A 20,127-nucleotide genomic window follows, 5' to 3' on the forward strand; every position below is an offset into this window, starting at 1 on the left:
TATATGTTATGTTCTTTACTTTAGCAAGTTGGTGTGTTTAGAATAAGGCTTTTGTTAACATAACCTTATGAAACCAAGGCTGTTGAGAGTTGTATTCCATTGATTTGCTAAGCCTCCTAAATAGGCTGCCAGATATGACATTAAATCCAATCTAAAATTATCCCAGTGTCTAATCTCATGCTGACTATGAACAATCCCTAAAATAACCATATACAAATACCCTTCCATTTTCATTAATCCCCTGGAGTTTTCAGGTGTGTAGGCAAATGATTGCGAAGTATAGTCAGCCACACATCTGGCTCCTGCCATCCCTGTGTTCTCTCAGCTTCGATTTCCTCAGCTGCTATCCCATCTCTTCTTTCTCCCTTTTTCCTGCTTTGGGTGAGGAATATGTGATAAATAAGAAATTCATGAAACCTGTGCTAGAAACTCAACACTTTCCTGTTCTGTAGTTCTCTGGAATAAAATAGAGAAGATATCAGAAGATCCGTTTATCACTCCCTGAGGTATGTTCTTCAGATTCACAGCTGTGTCATATATTGATCTATTTGTTTGCTGTTGCACAGAAATATCAGGCATGTTCTGTGATCCCTATTTATTGGTGAATATAGAACATGGTAGAGACTCCCAAAATATTGCCAATAACTCAACCTCAGGAGATCCAGAAAATGGAAACTCTCCATACATGCTGATTAATTGCGGAGCAGTTGTGTTATGTAAAGAGCCCTTAACACTATGTCCTAGAATTATTTGGACTCAGGACCTCATGGACAGAACTGTCATTCCTTCCCTGCCTGCAGCCCCAGCCTTTCCTCCATTAAAAAACTAGGCACAGAGCAGGGGGGAGGACATGCTCAGCATTTAACTCCCAAGCCCAGATTTATGATGCAGTGAGCACACCAGCATTCATGCAGTGTAGTGGGGCTGATGCGGTGTACCAGGACAATTATGTGGCAGACTGTGCACCTGGGTAGATGCTACTACAGCCATCAGCTGTCAAAAAATGAAGTTATGCAAATTAGTCAAGTTCATCCATCAATACTTATGAAATCAATCATTGCACTCATGAATTCTATTGGATTGCACTATACCTCTGGCGCTGTAGGAATAGTCAACCAGGCACCCCAGTGAAAATAACCTCAATGCTTGTTGGGACAAGAATGTTTTAAAAAAGGACCAGATTAACCTGAGTCCTCTGAGAGATATTTGCAGAGATCCTATGATGGTAAAAAGGGTAAATGATGACTGCCACATGTATTGCATGGGTTACTGTGCTACCTTGGCTTTACAGTAATGGTTTTTAACCATAGGTGTATAAGCAACATACGTTAAAAGGCAAATTTATACTATAAAGCAGGAACCATGTTTTAATATTTTTTTACAACAAAATGAGGGCCTGGTCCTTTATTAGAGCTCAGCTGGGAGTGTAGTAATGCAATATAATCATAGCAAAAATGTGCAATAAAAGCATTCCAATATAAATGTGAAAATGGAATGTATTGCTACTAAATATACCAAGAAATATTTATATCTTTGCAGTACTCTAAGTTGTAATTAAGATTAGGCCACATTTTTTAATGCAAATAGAAATACAGTATCACTCCAAAGGCAAAAGTCTGAATACTTAGGCCACAGGTATTATAGAAATGAGAATATAGCATTTAGACAAAATAATAGTATGAATATGTGTCATAGATTTCCTAGTTACTTTTCTTTAATTATTTGGACCACAGAGTTGGAAAACAGAAAAGATGTGAAAGACTAAAAATTTGTCAGTGCTTGCTTTACAACAATCAGTAGTGAAGCTGACAGGAATGATGCTTAAGGAGTGATATAAAGAAGTGTTACTCAAAACTAGTTCTTCTGCTGTCAAGCAACAGGTAAGAAAACACTGCAAATCCAAGAGAGGAAATGAGTGTAGGAGAACTCATGTGCTGAGGACTGAAATGAGTGACATCACTGAAAACATTTAGGTCAGTGTGAGACTGTAAAAGCAAAGCTAAGCCTCTCTCTGCTTTCAGAAAAAGTGAATAAGGAGAAACTCAGCAGATCCAGCTGATGGAAGGTGTAGTCAGAGCAAGAAGGTAGAAAGAGGATCTCCACAAATTCTTGCAGAAAATGTTCAAATTAAATTGTTATACATTAATGAATTTAGTACATGCCTATGTTTGCCAGAAAGTGCACCAAAGGAAGATTACATTGTAACATTGTAGCACCTGATTTGTTCTCAGAATGAGCATCCTAGAAATATTTTTAATCCATACACACACAGAGGATTCAGTTTATGCTCATTTTGATGAAGATGCTAATTTTATGGAGAGTTTGTGCTGCAAGGTTTAGAGGAAACTGGGAATTTTTAATCTCTAGTCATCATTTATTCAGAGAAAAAACCAAAGCATTAAACCACCCATGTTTCTAATCATGAGGGACCAAGGTTTCATTAAGTCAAAGGTTTATGTCAGACAAAAAGATGAAGTAGATTTAACGAGATTTGCAAAATGTATTTCAAAGATATAGCTGTCTGCTCTTTTAATATTTAAACAATTGTTTCATAGCTGTGCAGCAGGTTTGGGGGAAGAGTAAAGAAAGAATTAGCAAATCAAAAATTTACATAGCTTTTTTACCTTTTCCCATGTTCTTTTAGACCAAGGGTCCTCAAACTTTTTAACCAGGGGGCCGGCGCACAGATGCAGAGGCAGGCAGTCATCTGCGGCTGCTTGGTTTCCCCCCAACCCCCGGCGGGGGTGGGTGGGTGGGTTCTGTAAATACCGGGGGCCAGACTGAGGACCCTGGGGGGCTGTATCCAGCCCACGGGCCGTAGTTTGAGGACTCCTGGTTTAGACATTATCTTACACAGCTTAGTGCAATTAACAGTTTATAGGAGCATAAGAGTAATGTATGTATGCTAATTGATACATAGGGATGTGCCATAGCAGAAAACTGAGAGGTGCAATAGCTTTCAGGCTGTTTTGTAAATAACTGGAGTAAAATCAGTGTAAAACTCTACTCTTAATGATAGCTCTGTGACAGTGGGACTCACTGTAGTCATAAATCTTTATATAACAAAATCCCATGAAAAATTTTACAGGTAAATAAAATGAAGGAGAAGTATTGGCCATGACACAAGGTTTTAAGAAAAACATCAGAAATGCAGTGGAGATCCTTAGCAGTCTGAATCTGTCATTTCAGGTGAAGAATCTGTTCCTTAACAGCAGTAACATCCTGAAGCACCCTAATCCATTCATATTTGAGACCTTAGAATATTTGGAAAATAAAAATAGAAAGTAACAATCGTCTTTATGACATGATATTGAGAGTAATATATACTGGGATAAAGATCAAAGATTTTATTAGAACTATTAATCACACTGGATTCATGAAGGAACAAATAGCTTCCCCTTTCAGCTATGTTTTTGCTCAAGAAAATCTCCATGAACACAGACCATGTGTCCTTTCTATTAATCACAGTCTTACAGAGTAATTTCTTTTAAAGAATACATAGGAGGCATTCAAATTAGATGAAAAGTCAGTGCAAAATTTTAACATACTATTGGCCACATGTTAAATGGAAGGGTACGAGAACACAGCATTTCAGGATGTCTTTTGAAAATACCCTGAAATATTTTGGCAGCTACTTAGTTCAGGTCTGCAAAATCATTTCAGAGAAGACCAAAGTTGCTGAAACTATTTAACATATGTTACTGGGTTACCAATGGTACACATTGGCCAACCCATGAACAGGACTGAGTCACTAAGGAAGGTTATAAAAGGGGAAACTAAATCTACAAGCATTTTTGTCAAGAGTTTTGTATACCAACACCAAAATACGTGCAAAATCATTTTCTGTTCTCGCTGTAGAAAATATATGTTTGTTTTATACTCAAAATCAGAAAACTTTTCTCTGTTGTAGAAATTTATGAGAATTATACTGAGAAACCACTTGTGCAAGTGACATAGTGATGTCTCAAATACTTTCTTAAGTTACTATCTGAAAAATGCATTGAATTTTAGACCTATTCTGCTTTTAATCTGCTTTTGATGGCAATGCAAAGATCAGCCCTGCTGGTCTCAATATCCACAAAGAATTTTAGTGGGTTTTTTCCTCTGGAAACAGACTAGAATTAGTTGAAAACATAAAATGAAATAGCTATAGCAATTTAACTAATTATTTCTTGTGCTCATTTATTTTTGACTTTGTAAAAAAATAAGGCAATGAAGGATGTAGTGGTGCTGTAGTAATTTTCAGCTTCTTCAGCTACCATACCATACGTCCTAACTGAATTGTGTAGCAACAGAAATGAATGCTGTCAAACATGGAGTATGAGAAATGTCCACCAAAAAATTGTTCTGCTTCATTACTGTATTTAAAACTTCAGAGCAACAATAACTTTTTGCAGAGTTAACATTTAACTAGATGGCTAAGGTTAAAGGCAGAATGAAAACCAACTACATATAGCACATAAAGATTACATTTCAAACCAAGGTATTTTTAATTATGTGCAACTTTGCAGAAAAGATATAATTTGGCACAATCACATAGACAATTAAAATTAAAGTTCAGATCACAAAGAAGATCTCTCCAGAGATAGACCTGTGTAAATTTCTAGCTTAAAAATAAAAATTAAAAACCTAATTTGTAGGAGAAAGTTTACAAAGCAGTAACTTTCAGTTACACCATTCTGAGAAAATGTAAAACAAGCTACTATAGATGAAGGCTGCTTCAGATTTGCAAAAAAGTACTTAAAGTCATCAGAAATAGGTGTAAGCAATCCACTTGGCCTTCTTAAAAAAAAATAAAAAATCACTGAGCTTCATCTAGTTTCATCCAGAGATTTGACATACATAATTTCTGAATTTCGGATTGGTGAAATTCTGTTTATATTATACATTCAAGAAACGCACATGCTATTTTTCTCAACAAACTATTCTTTTAACAGCATTTCTACTCCAAAAATCACTTTGCATTCTATTTATGTAAAAAAGCTAAGGCCACAAATAAATTCCTGTAATGAAAAGTGCTTTGAGGTAATAGGACCTGAAACAGCTGGGGGTAAAAACGTTTTCGCATGCAACTATGGATAAAAAGGACATGCCACAGTTAGCTGAGGTTTTACTTTTACATATATATTACATGAGGTTTTACACATATATTAAATATTACAGAATATTTCATTAACAGTAGCAATACTACAGTCTTGTCTGCAGCATCTCTCATGGTCAGAGTCAAAATTGTTCTCAATTGTTAAAAGCATCTGCATTTTTTACTGGTTTCTTGACTTGCCCTACATAGTAAAAGTTAGGCAGTTAACTTGGTATTTGAAAGTTCTTTGGTGAATGAATGGCTACATTTTCTGGTGTCTTTGGTATAGAATATAAAGAATCATAAATCACAGATCATCCTTTCATTTCAATGATGTAATTTTTTTTATGAATGCTTTCACGGATGCTATAAAAAATAGCACTAGGGCACCCTAGTCAATAAACTAACCCACTGGCAGGAAGAAACTCACTGCCCAAATAGAAGAATGCATGCAGTTACATGAAGCAGAGATCTGTGGTCCAAAACTCCTGCAAGCACTCTGATAGCTCTGGGAGTTAAATTTAGCCTCAAAGTTGAGCAAAATTCTGTAGCAGCAAGTGAAAATTGTAACAATGAGGTTCTGAAAGGAAGCTTGTGTGTTTTAAATATAATCTATGTGTCAATTGACAGAAGAAATATAATGTTATTTGGCATTTGCAAACACCATTGGCATTTTCAATAAATGATGAAGAAAAGCATATGGTAGTACAGTGATATATAAACTCAAACCAGTAATTTATCTGATTTCGTATTCTACACAGTCCCAGTGTTTTCTAGGTTCCTGAAGTATATCTTTGAGATAATAAATGTAATTAAAGCTGTATTTTTCATGCCACATTTTCTACTAATGAGAAAAGTTGGAAAAGCCAGCGTATTAACCAGAAACAAAATGGTTTTGGAATGCCACTTATCATACAGTTATTAACAGAGGAAGACTTTACAAGGGCTGGATAAATGTTTAAGATGAGCAGGAGAAAACTGATGTGCATAATAAGTGCAATCATTTTAAAAAATATTTTTTCCCTGTATAGTATTAACTATGTATATAGCTTCAATTTACATACAAGCCTAATGGGAAAAAATCTCTGAAGGTCATTTTTGGGGAAACTATTTGTTGAGAGTTCTGGGAAACAGTGAAATCTGTTAATGGAAATGGCAACAGTTGTCATTTAACATTGTACATTACAGCAGAAATGGATTTAAAAGCATCACTATGGGCCATGGTACATAATCTATGTATCCTTGCCCTGTGGAAGCCACTAAACCTTGAGCTCCGGGTGATATATGGCACTGATGAAATATCTTAGTGTGCTCTTTGCATGTGCTGTAGTTTAACCTATTTTCAACAAAAACTCACACTTGTAACACTAATAGGAGGATCTCAAAATCTGAGGAACAATAGTGGTTATCTTGTCAGTTATTTCCATGACAATAGTAAATGACAAAACTGGGAAGGAAAATTTGCATCCTGCTTCCCTTGCAAATAAGACTAATTCTTATCAAATTACTGTGTAAAAAGAAAGCTGATTAGCAGAACTTTGTTGAACTTTGACGTTTACATATTCACTGAAAAACATCATATTTGTCTACAAAATGTTCACAGACAGGCCACTGAGCTTTGGTATTGGATGTACCACTCACAGCTTGTCTAATTGCTAATTGCAAATTACAACCTTCAGCCACAAAACTATTTGGAGAGATCATGGGTTATGTGGAACCAGATGAAAAACAGCATAATTTTAAAAGCACCTGAGGGGTAAGCAAATATAGCTATGTTTTAGAGCAATTTTAACTAAAAATGGGAGGTAATTTTTTTCAGAAAATTGTTAATATTTACTATTCATCTTAGCTACAACAAACACAATGAATAGGATATCTACCAGTTGTGAAAAAATAATGGCTTCCAGTATAAGCATAAAAGAAAAAAAAAAGTGAACAAATCTGGGTACATCATGTGATAACTGCTGATAGAAAGCAAATATTATAAGGACTATTATGGAATTTAATTACTGTAGACTGTTATCTTGCCCCAGTCTGCATGAAAAATCACTAAGAGCAAATCAGATTGCTGTTATGCTTAAAGGTCCCTTCTGCTGCCACTAATCAGCTGCAGCAAAATAAAACATAGTCAAATAACTTTTTCCCCTAGTAAAACATACAGTCAAATAACTTTTTTTCCCCTTGTAAAACATACTTAAACAATTTTCAATCCACTCTTTAAACACAATATAGGCCCATTTTTTATTTCCCTCATATCTAGATGCCCACTGCCTAACTCGGAGAGCTTCTGCTCCTAAATTTAGCTGTCTGTGCCTTAGGTGTCTACATATGAGCTTGTGTGAGAGTCAGTTACCTAACATAGGCATTTGGTGCCGTTGTAGTGATAAGGGGTATTCCTTCCCCACCTATAGCTCCAGACAGACACAGCTGTCTATCAATTTTGTGTTGCATCTGGCAGCCCTGGCAGATTAACCACCAGGTTAGCTGGCAGACTGCATTTACTCGAGCTCCACAGACTAGTCAGCTTTTAAATACTGGCTCACACGTGGAAACTCAAATTCAAGTCCTAATTCTGAGTCGAATCCTGCGCTCTCTAAAATACACTATAACGTTTAGTGTTTGCAAGCATGTTTTAATAAGGAGCTGATGTACCCTGTAAGTATCCTCCAGCTTGGCACAATTTAAAACCAAGGCTTCATATTCAGAATAGTTAATGTAATTGACTTGGTTAATTCTGTGCCTATAATATTGTTGTTAAATCTGCAGTAAACATAAGGATTCCCTTAAAAAATTGATGTATATTTTATATTGTAATTTATAGTGAAAATTGATTTTTGGTATTACAAATATTACATAAAATCAAAATAATTTATGTGTAGCATTTATATGAAAAGGAGATAAACTACATATTCACTATGTTATAGAAACTATTGCCTTCACAGAATCAAACCAGTAATGAACTTATTGGTGGACAATCTTGTATCTGAAAAGTTCAACTGAACCAACAGTGACTTATGCCATATCAATAGTCAATGCTGGAACTGCAGACCAAAGCCCTTCTGTATTACTCTGGTGTGATTACATGTAAATATTAGTTAAATGAGCTAAGTTCACCCAGTGGGTCCAACTGTCCATCTCTGGCCCCTGCAGTTTAAGGCCCATGTGTGTTACTATTCCCCATCAAACATGAAGTGCTTTGCAAGATGGTGTTGGCTACTAGAGCTGAAATCAGCTTTGCCAGAACTACAGCTGTTTTCACTCCCTTTGGTATGTATGTAATCTGCTGCAAAGACTGTTAAGTGAGTTTATTTACCATCCAATGACGGAAAGCTGTAGTATCTCTCTCTCAATTTTTCTCATTTATATAAGGATATTTACAATAAGTACTCATGAGTGTCTGCAGTTTCTCATTGTTGCTCTAGGTTAGAGCCATAGCCATATGCTTTCAGAGAAAGGTGCTATCTTAAAATACGCATTTCTATTATTTTTTATCCTTGAATCTGATACTTGTTATATACTTAATCATATACTCATTTAATCAGGGGACCAATTTACTGTCATTATTTTATGTTAGATATAGTCCTGAATATATAGTACACTCTGAGAATCAGTATGAGAAAAAAAACCTACAAAAGAAAATATTAATTCTCTTGGGAGAACAGACACTGAGTGACAGGAATACAGAAATTACTGAATAACATATATTCAATTCCCTTGGAAGCTTGGCCCATTTATTTTCATATATAGTACAATCATTTTTTAAAGCTCTTTATTGCCTATGCATTTGGTGGAGAATCTAGTATAAAAACAGGCAGTTCTGCATTGCAGTTCTGTAAGTAATTTTGTCTCATTTAAGTAACCAATTTTGTGAACATTATCTGAACTCTTGTTCAAAGGCATTAACTGTTTGAAAATAATCCTAATTCTCTTCCACATCTCTTCCCGCCTGGCTCTTTTTTTCATTGTTATTTAATAGAATTTCCATTTTTCAGCTTTAACTGTTCCTCACAGGAAACTGGCATAACAGTATTCAGATTGTGTTGGTGGTCATGTTATGCTTGGTTGATTACATGTCCTTCTAAATGTTTTTAGTATCATGTAGACACAAAGTTTGTACAACATTTCTAAGGATCTGGGGCAAGAAATGCTATGAAAGTCCTGTTTCAATTTAATTTAATTGTGTACGTTTTTACTCCTTACTGTCAATACAAGTATAACTAATTTTTTTTTTAAACTCTTAAAAACAAGGCAGTGCTCTGAAGGCCTGATCCCCTGCCCAGTGAAGTGAACTTGGATTTAATTGGACCATGAATGGGAAGGATTAGAGGAGTGTGATGCATCTCAGTTGGCTTGACTGGCCAAAAGAACGGCATTCTATTTAATAAACACTAGTGTAACAGATTATGCAACACAATGTAACTAAATCATTTGAACCCAAGTGTTCTGGACATTATGAAATGGAAAAATAAAAGAGGGATTTTATTTTTGCATGGATAAAGTGCAGTCACTTCAGAAAAGAAAGGGATGATTCAAATATGTAGTTCGTAGTTCATAAAAAGGATGTACTAATATCTTAATTGGAGATCCTATTTTTAAAGAAGTTACTTTAATAAAGTAACTTTTCTAACTTAATATTAGGAAAAAATCACTTTAGGATTCTCTATTTTACACTATCACACATTATTCTGAATTATAGATATTAAATTTTTACAGAATTATTTGGTAGTACTTTAAGTTTGTCTGTGGCTCTGTTCAGCTTCTGCCGTAAGCCTGCGTAAAATGACACCAGTAAATGGACATAACTCAAAATAGCTTTAATCCAACTCTATTGCTTGTCTGACTTATTTTTAACAGTGTGAGAAGCACACATCAGGTGGAGATTCAGAACATGATGGGAATGATAAAGTCATCAGCAGTCTCCATTATTTATATTTTCTTGCCTCAGAATCAACTCTCTGGTGTGCAAAATTCCTTTGTATATGTGTGTACAGTTGCGTGTGCAATACCATTATGTGTTGCTGTTCAGCCTTTCAAACAAAAGAGAACAGTCTGCAAACTACCATACAGGAAAAATATCGCTTGTTCAAGTTCACAATAGTTATATGGCCCCACAGTTCACCATGATACACTGCAATTAAAAGGGAAGAGACAAACCTAAATTTCAAGGTCATCCATAATCCTTCCATCAATGTTAACATTTATATTATGTGCGCGCATATGTGTGTGTGTATGCTTATAGTTAAAAAGGAAATTCAGGTTATTGAATTGTTTATATTATCTGACATATTCATTGGTTCTTTCCTTTTTTTGTGTCCAATAAGATATTTGGGAATCTGTCACTAGCTTTTGGATTTTGGCTTGCTCACAAGGGAATAGCAGAAGGGAATAAACCAGTAAACAGAAGGTTGTATTACTCTTACAACCACCTTAAACAAACCTCACTGAGCAGCTTAATCAGAACGTAATTTATCTTTTCTTTTTTTCTTTTTTTTTTTTTTTTTTCCTGGCAGTTTTAAGAAAAGTGACAGAGAACATATGGGACAGAGTATTAGAAAAACTGAACCTCAAAAGGGGAGAAAGTGTTTTATGTTACCTCCTGGTTAGCAGCAGCTAGTTCTTCTTCCAGTGCAGAGACTCTTTCTAAAGAAACCCTCAGTCGTTCCCTTACCTAGAAGAAAAATCAAAATATGTGCAGTAACGTAATTTCTATCAGTCTTTAAAGATTATATAATCTCCCATATGCACTACTGTACGCCCTGCCAGTCTGCAGGCATGTGTGTTGCATCCTTTCATGAGACATACTGTGTAGTAAACATTTAAACCTAACTATAGGAAGATTTAACGCATGAAAATAGGTGTCAAATTTTAAATGCCATACTGCTGTTCCACAGTTTGCTGATAGTTTTATGGAATACACAGCAAATGCAAATATTCTAGAACCACACTAGTCATAAAAATAAAACGTTGTTTGCAAGCAACTTTTACAAAGGATCAAGAAAAAAACATTGCAGATTTTTTAAGTTCATTCCATGGAAGATAACTACTCTGTTCATATTAATTGAACAACAAATTCATTGAAAAAATAACTCGTGGCATTGCCTTCAGGCACACATACTAAGATATTTTGTATCATCATGCAGTTTCTTTGGGTTTTGCAAAAAGTCATAAACAAGATATGCTCTCATAAGTAGAAAAGACTGCTGTGTTTGTACCAGTTTCAAAGATGACCTGTTCTGTTCTAAGGATGCCTATGATCTAGTCAATTATTATTATTATTACTAAATGTTGATTATTCATAAATTATAATAATAATAACTTAATACCTCTGAAGACATATTTACTGTTGTTTGAACGCTCTGGCTCAGCGTCACCTCTGTAGCATTAAGACGATCTAAGCTGGCAACATAGTCGCCAGTCTCCCAGCATGATCAAAAGCAAATCAGACCTACAATGATCTTCAGTGCTGTGTGTAGGTGACTTTCTCTTGACTGTGAAGGCAGCCTATGGCAACTCCTCTCCTAATCTATACAACTTTATTAGGCACCTCACACTGTATGACTTTACAACCTGGCTAATCACTCAGTATATATATATATATATATATATATATATATATACACACATGTTCCAGCTACATGGTGGCAATGCTCTTCCAGCTGATGGATCCAGGTATGTTTAAAGCTATTAGCAGTGTTTTTAAGGAAAGCTAGCATATTATGTTAGGACAAGAGATGCAGCTGAACAACAAAGTAAAACAAAAATCAATCTTTTGTATACAATGGAATATTGTACATTTTCATGTATGTACAGTGGTTTTCACACCCTTGACAAATACAGGAGATCCTTGAAAATGTTGTGTATGTCCTAATGCTTTCATACTTTTTCCAGTGGCATCTCCTAGTCTAACAAATACTAGCTTTCTGAAAATACTTTATTTTCCATTACTACTTACAGAAGTGAAACTTTGCAAAGAGACTCACTACATTCCAAGGATGGCTTAGACTTTAATAGATGAAAATTGCTTGGCAAAACTATAACAAAGCATGTTCACTAAACTGTAAAACTAACTAAATCTAAAGATCAAATACATATTCAGGAAATTAACACTGAAAAAGAAAACTATTCAGTCTTTCTAACAAATGCAAATATAGCTGCTTATGAAGCACTTTCTGGTCCTTTTTACATACTTCAGCTTTATTAAAAGAAACAAATTAAAAATGTATTTCATGTATTCACAAGAATTATTTGAATGCTCTCAGGTAACTATAGTTTTACTATGCACTAAACAATATTGCCAGCCTTAACAGAACAGAAATCACAAGTGATTTGCTCAAAGAAGTGAAAGAAAAGTGAGTTGAAGAGTGTTAAGGTATAAGAAATATTAAGATGCTCTAAAGATCACAGAGAATCCTCAATTATTTTTTTCAATTTCTGATTTATTAATTACCCTCTATTCCTTCAGCACTATAAGACTGAGGAAAATCAACTCTTACTGTTCCCAGAGATGCATGTTGTAGCTTAAACAAACATTTCCTTTAGGGTGTGACTATGTAACTGCCTGTTCCTCACCTGATGCAAATGAAGCTCAAGCCATCCTGAAGTAGCAATGACTGAGCCACCTCTGTGTTAAGAGTGAAAATTACTACAAATGTTCATGACTGTTTCAACTATTTTCATACACCAGAACAACAGAATGCAGTAGGAATATGCAATGAACTGAAAATGTTCCTGCCATTTATTAAATGTCTGTACTACTTTTTGTCAAAGACTTCTATAAAAATCTTTAATAATAAAGCTTGCTTTTCAAAATGAGCTACATAATTCCTGGGAAACATCCTCATAAAGCTTCAGATTTATGGCAGTACACAAGATATTCATAGTCATTTTTATATAATCTTTTTTATTATTAAATTATAACAAATTTGGAATATGTAAAATTAATTTGAAATATTGAATTTACTAATTATAATTTATTCATAATTTCCAGCTAATTCTATTTTTCATAAAAGTACTTCACACCAGATGTATAATGCATCAATTATTCTGGCTGTAATTGAAAAAAAATTTTTTTAAATAGCTGAAAAAGTATTTCTTCATTTGCCTTTCCTTTTTCCTATTTTTTAAATCTTTTTCTGCTTGAAATCCAGTATTATTTCTTCAGTTCTTCTACCAGCTTCCATGGCTACTCAATGACATGCTTCCCTGTCCAGATGGATGAAAAGTCCAAGGCAGTATGAGTCCACACCTGGTACTCACATCTTTTTTCTCTCTCTGCTCCTTCCATGCTCTCTGCCTTCCCAGCCCCGCCCCCCCCCCCCCCCCGCCCCCCGCCTCTGTGCATCCCAAAGCTCTCTGTATCCTCTTCTCTTCCCACCACAACTTCTGTCTTTCACTAGCACTCCACTACTAAAGTGCATGTCCTACCAGCGAGGGGTGTAGTCCTGTCTTCAAGAGGCCCGATTTCAACCTCTTCAATCACAGTGGGAGTTGGCAGACAACAATTTCTTACTGGAAATCTCAGCTTAGATTTTAAAAAATACACAGGAAAAATGACAGTCATCTTTCCGTCTTCAGTCTTTTTAGCTCTAAGTGCCTTTGAGGGACACGATGGTTGAGAGAAAAATCACAAGACAGCAGTTGTTAAAAGCTGAAATGCAATGAGTTGGTAATTTTACTTAAATTTTTGTAAGTTTCCTGAAACTTTCACTTATCCAAGCCTAAGTGTTTTATAAATAAGAACGCATGTTTAAAAATGATATGTCCAACACTGGCATTCATTTTGAATAGTGTTAGAAACTGCAAACCAGCTAGGGCACATTACTGAGGAGGTCACACTCCACAAGGAGCTGTTTCCAGAAAAATTATCCTTAACCTTTGCACACTGTGGCACTGTAGAACTGAATCCTAGTGGGTTCTATATGGACATTTAAAAGCCTGAAAACAATACACCCTGAAAATAATAGGCATTTCTTTCAAAGAAAATTTAGGAGATGCATATTTTACATGGCACTCCAGAAAAAAATAGGTACAGAATTGATGTCTTTATTCTGAATATAATATCAGGATATTATATTAAAATGCATTTTTTTTCATTCTTGGCCTATTATCAATAACAGCATGGAACAGTACCAGTGCAACACAGAGCAACAGCTGGAAGTCTTTTCCTTTGCCTTGCCTTGCCTTCCCTGCCTTCTATGTACACAGTTAATGCACTACCTTTTTTATAATGACCTAACCAAAATTGAAGTCTGATGGCCCTTATTTGTTCTTTGAATATAAAAGTTGCTAAGGGAACTCAAAGCAACTCTGCCTTGGCACAGAAGACCTCTTTTCCTTTTTCTGACCAGTGAACAACTAATTCAGAATCACATTTGCCACCTTGGCATTGGAAATGTTACAACTAATTCTTCAAACACACGCATAGTGGCTGTTAAAGTTGAGGGAAATCTTTGATTCTATCAGTGAAAAAAGAGGAAAAGCACTACATCAGTGTTCTGATCTGCAGGAGAGATCTGCTCTGGTTTACAGCCCAGAAACTGTAACTTTATTTCTCACTTTAAATTTCTTTCTCAGCCTTTAATTGATTTCAAAATAAACTTGAGGAAGAACGCAAAATCCGAATAAAGATTTCAGGTTTGTTCATTCACATTCCAGGAAAGAATACAGGCTACAAATGCCACACTAATGTACGTGGTACACAAACATTTTGAAAAATATTTTACTCTAAGCAATATTTACCAGTCAGTAGTTGTATCAATGTTTTAATGAATTTTGTAAGTTCATATTGAATAACCTTTGAATCTAAATATGGAGCGACAGCCAAAGCCTCTGAAAAGCCATATACAAATGTATTGCAAAGAATTTTGTATTGGACTCCCTCTTCAAATTTATGTTACAGCAAACAAAGCAAACAGAACCATCATAATTTCTGAGAGGTGTAGGAAAGGGTGTTGCTCCTGGTCACTCTCCTGCTAGAGAAAAAGGAGCTGGAACAAATGCTTTTTTTTAATCTGATAATTTGGGGTTTTTTCATATAATGAATGCAAGTTAGTGATTAGAATATTACATTGTTTTTTTCTGGAAGGGAAAGTGAGTGAGTAACTATAGTTCATAGAAGTAAGCATTATCTTAGTGAGATTGTGCTTATCAATTCAGAAATAACAGGCTACTTAAATTTCATGGACTCCTTCAATGTATATTCTATTCTCTTGGGCATGGTATAAATCTTTACTAAATAAGGTTCGACAAAGTAAGACTAATCAGATGTCACCTGATCAATCAGAACATGCTATAATATGCATTTTTAAAGGCCAGATTGCTGTTACAATGCCACAGACACAACAGAAAGAGGTTGCTCTCTCTGTGTTAGAGGGTGTATCCAACATGTGCCCAGATGACTGGGTATTCCTCTGGCTTTTAAATGCAACCACATTATCTTGAAATGTAACGTAGTCAATGTCATGGTTAGCACTGCTGTCAGTGCAAAACACCACCCATCTTTCTCCATCTCCTAGCAACTGCTTCCTACTTTTTTCCTTGCTGTCAAATTCTTTCTTCATTTACTCCAGATCTGCAGCCCCCAAAGAGCTTTTAAAAAACACTTGCACATGCTAGAATTGAATCATTTTTTCCCCAAGAAAAGACTATTGAATAAAAGATCTCCTAGCCACCTGTTAATGAATAAAAAGATAGTGAAAATACTGACATGAATAGGTTGGTTTTATTTTCAAGAATATTAGGTGTACTTTTCTGCCATGAATTAACCTAAATAGAACTAGTGTTTTTTGAATCTTAGCTAGGACAACACCACCTGGTAGCTATCCTTTGTGGAGATCAATGGGACACTTGTTTCCAAAATCGACCAAAAAAAGGGGCTTGGAGAAGTTGCTTCAAAGTTTCTTTTTTCCAAATGCACATTTTAAATGTTGAACACTAAGTTTAAAGCAAAATAGGGAAAATGTCTGTAGGAAAATAAGCATGTTCAGACAGATATTAGATGTCAATTATAGGTATAAAATTGTAAAATAAAATAACCATTTTTCTAGGGTTTGTTCTTCCTAAATTGCATATAAGGAACATGTACTTCCTGACCTACTCTATACTCAATGTCTATTCTAACCATGAACTTAATCTGAGCTTCTATTTTCTATTCAAGTCTAACGATGTCTAGTAAATCTCACCTTAATTTGCTTTATTATAAACTATTCCACATATATTAATATATAATATCACAAAATATTTCACTGTTTTATATTATTTCTACAACTTTTCGTTGCATGAAATAAAGGAAAATATCAGCTACTTAGCAGCAGTAAGAGAAATCTTTGAGATCTGAAGCATTAAGGAGGTCAGGGGAGATTAACTGAAGAGAAATTTCCGCTCAGACTATCTCCCTATCAATACAGCTGCAAATTTAAAGTGACTTATGCAATAGCAAAGGCTATTAGAAATGTTAAGTCCGAATTTCACATTGGTCCCAATCATAATCAATACTAACCTCTAGGGTGTTAAACTTCCCATTTGTTAACAATGTTCATTGTTTGTGGGACATAACCTAACCTTACACTTAGAAAAAACAATCACCAAATTTAACTTTGAATATGAAGAAAATCAAGAGTTGGTAGCAGAACTGTTCATGTTCTGTGTTTTCAGATTTCTAAAAATTTTAGCATAATTAGATACATAAAGATGTTTGCAAATACTTATTCCTTCTGTCAAATTAAATTTCTAAATAATAATACTACTAAAGTTAGTGCAGTATCAATGTCATTGTGACACAATAATTGACATTGTGTCACTTACCCAAAGAAAGACAATGAGATTTCTTTGAGATACACATAAAATAATAAATATTTATAAACTAAATTAACTCTTTCATTATCCCCATGCTCTTAAATGAAAATTCTCACAAAATGCACTACAAATATGCAAGAACAGACTATGAAGATTGTTGTTTGGAAATGCTAGGATCTCATATGGAGAATGGGGTGAGAATAACAGCACACTACTACTACCTTCTACGCACTAGGATGTACCTATTCTGTGTACTGACTCTCTAGCATTGGAAGATCGTGACAAGCTTTCATTCTACAGGGGGTGAAGGGATGCTGAAGGAGCTGTCAAACACTGAAATAACTGTCAAAGACAGTCATGTTTTCTCTGACTAATGCAATCATGGCTGGGATCTCTTTATGGCCATCTCTCTTTTGGGCAAAAGATAGAGGCAAACCCCAGATTTCATATAATATATATGGGACTAATAGGCTTTTTGAAATAAGCTAAGGGATCATTCCTAGTGCTTCTTATATTTAACCAGGCATCCCTGGAGATATGAACCCTGAATTGAAAGGTTTTATTTTCCACTTTCCAGTCTCTTTTATATTTTTCTTTGTATTTTGTTACAGTAATGAGGACATTTTTGTAGTTGTTCTACTTAGTACCTAGGACTTCTTGCGTGACCAGTCAAGTGTTGCGGCAGAGCTTGTTGCAGTGTAGAAAGTGAAAACATGAAAGAAAATTTGAATGTAGGAAGAATGTAAAGACTTGGGATTTTTGTAAGTTTAAAAGGCAAATATTTTTATGAAATATGTTGTTATGCTTTTTCAAGGCTGTAACAACTAAATTATTACTTTCAACATCAACAATTTTTGTGAAGAAAAAAATTAAATAAATTTATCCATTGTTCATTTGCAAAGGGTTGTGATACATTTTCAAAGCACTTTAGACAGTTTTCATTACTCTATCTATTAACCTATGTAATGACATCAGTTTATCCTATATCATCGTTTGTTACTTCAGTATTTACTGCAAAGTTCTGCCTTCAAGCCTCTCTGAGCATAGTGGAAGAGTCTGCGGGAATGAGAAATAACCCACAATGCAGAGGAAAAGACATACGTAAATCAAAGGGAGTAGACTGGCTGCACCCAAGGGTGCTGAGAGACTTGATTGACTCATCATAGTGAGGCCTTTTCCATCTTTGAAAGTTAACAGCAGTCAAGGGAGATTCCTGATAATGGAAAAACCCCAAATGTTGTGTCCACCCTCATGAAAGGCAGGAATTATCATGGGAAGATCCAGGGAAGTACAAGCTGGCCAGTGTTGGGAAGGTTATGGAGCAAATCTTCCTGGAAGCCATTTCCAGGCACATAAAGGACAAGAGTGATTAGGAAGAGCCAGTATGACTTTGTCAAAGGCAAATGACATCTGGCCAACCTTATTGCCTTGTGTGATGAGATGACTGGCTCCATGGATGAGGGGAGGAGAACAGTGAACGATTTTCACTTTGTCCATACCAAAGCTTTGTGCAAGGTCTACTTTTTTTCCTCTAGGAGAAAAGGGATATGAATTAGATAAAGGTATTATAGACTGCAAAGAAAAATGGCTGGACTGCAAGTCTCAGAGGTTTGTTATCAGTGACACAAAGTCCAAGTGGCATCCCATTATTATGAATGGAATTACTCCAGGGAACAGGATAGGCCTGGGGAAGAGAGAGCAGTTTTGCAGAAAGGACCTAGGGGTGAATAAGGCCAGACACGTAGTTCAGTCAGCAGGTTGAGGGAAATCATTATTCGCCTCTGAACTTATGAGGATGCATCTGTTTTGGGGCTCCCTAGTAGAAGAAAGACACTGCCAGACTTCAGTGAAGGCCCACCAAGCTGGTCATGGGCTGGAGCATATGGCATATTAGAAGGGGCTCGGAGAACAGGGTCTAGTCAAACTCAAAAAGAGAAGGTTCATGTCTACAACTAGCTAATGAGAACATGTGGAGAAAACAAAGCTAGCTTCTTGGAGAAACACAGTGACAGGACAAGAGGGAACAGGTGCAAGACTCAGCAATAGAAACTCCAGCTATGTATTATGGGAAAAAAAATAATACAATGAGGGTAATGAAACACCAGAATAGGTTTTCTCCCTGGAGATATTAAGAAGTGGATTAGACAGGATCCTAAGCAACCTGAAACAGTTGGCCCTGCTGTGAGCTGGAGGTTGGGCCAGATGTCCTCTAGCAGCTCCGTTATTCTACCAGTCTCTGAATAATTTCAGCAAATTTTCATAGGGGGATTCATATCTTATTTCTGAAGGGTCTGAAACAAATGTAATTTACATATTTTTTCTGTCAAAGAAAATATAGAATAGATGACTTACATGCCATAAAGTTTTCTTTGCAAATTTGGGTGTATGAAGTCTTTCTTACTTCCATTATTTTTTAATAAGAATCTCAATAATGTTGACAATGTGTGCTATAATGTGATAGCATTATATTATCAGGTAACTGGATGACATAAAAACTCCTTCTAAAAGAGAGACACTACAACATAAACACATAATTTTATACAGGATTTGTACCTGAAAATAACATGTGCTAGGTTTGTAACAAATTATTTTAAAATCATTTACTAAACTGTGTCCTTGATTGATCTTGTAATGTTTTACAATAAAACCATGATTATATCAAAATAAAAACGATTCAATAGATGAGTAGCACATATGAAAAAATAATTTTGACCAATCACTTTTAAAACTTGTTTTATAATACAACAAATCTCCTGTTAATATGAATGCAGATGTCTGATTTTTCTATATTGGCAATTATCATTGCCACTGGTACAGAGACCCATTATATACATAAGATATGTACCTGTGATACTCCAACATTTTTAAATTAACTGACTACTGATTTTAACCTGCTACATTAAAAAAAAAAAAGAATGTTCAGAATATAAGTCAAAATATTATATTTAGCTTTAATCTAATTCTGTTCAATAATTTTCAACATGAGAGGTAAACTGCATAGTACCTAAACACTAAAAAATTCACAAAAGAAAAAGTGTAAGAAGTATACAACTGCTGCATCTCAGAAACTATTTAAAGTTTAGTTTTTATTATTTCTCATATTTATCCAGCACAGTGTCAATAAGTATAAAAGCAGGAGAGCTCTCTACTCTATAGTTGTATCAATGTTTGAAGTGTTGGATTAAAGATCAAAGCTCAGACCATAAAACCTATCAATCGTCAAAACATATTTTTAATAACACAGGATTTTGTAA

At 35.2% G+C, this 20,127-nt stretch overlaps 1 protein-coding gene across 11 annotated transcripts in view; it reads right to left on the reverse strand.

Annotated features, from left to right (window-relative positions):
- The window catches only part of PPFIA2 (PTPRF interacting protein alpha 2), a 352,026-nt gene that overhangs the window by 100,473 nt on the left and 231,426 nt on the right, over positions 1-20,127 (reverse strand). For all 11 annotated transcript variants that reach the window (XM_055712395.1, XM_005437159.3, XM_055712388.1 and 8 more), the window contains one exon: positions 10,674-10,748. In XM_055712395.1, the coding sequence (XP_055568370.1) occupies positions 10,674-10,748 (75 nt within the window). The remainder of the gene's footprint in view (positions 1-10,673; positions 10,749-20,127) is intronic.

The sequence above is a fragment of the Falco cherrug genome, chromosome 5, assembly GCF_023634085.1.
Source record: "Falco cherrug isolate bFalChe1 chromosome 5, bFalChe1.pri, whole genome shotgun sequence".
Lineage (NCBI taxonomy): Eukaryota > Metazoa > Chordata > Aves > Falconiformes > Falconidae > Falco > Falco cherrug.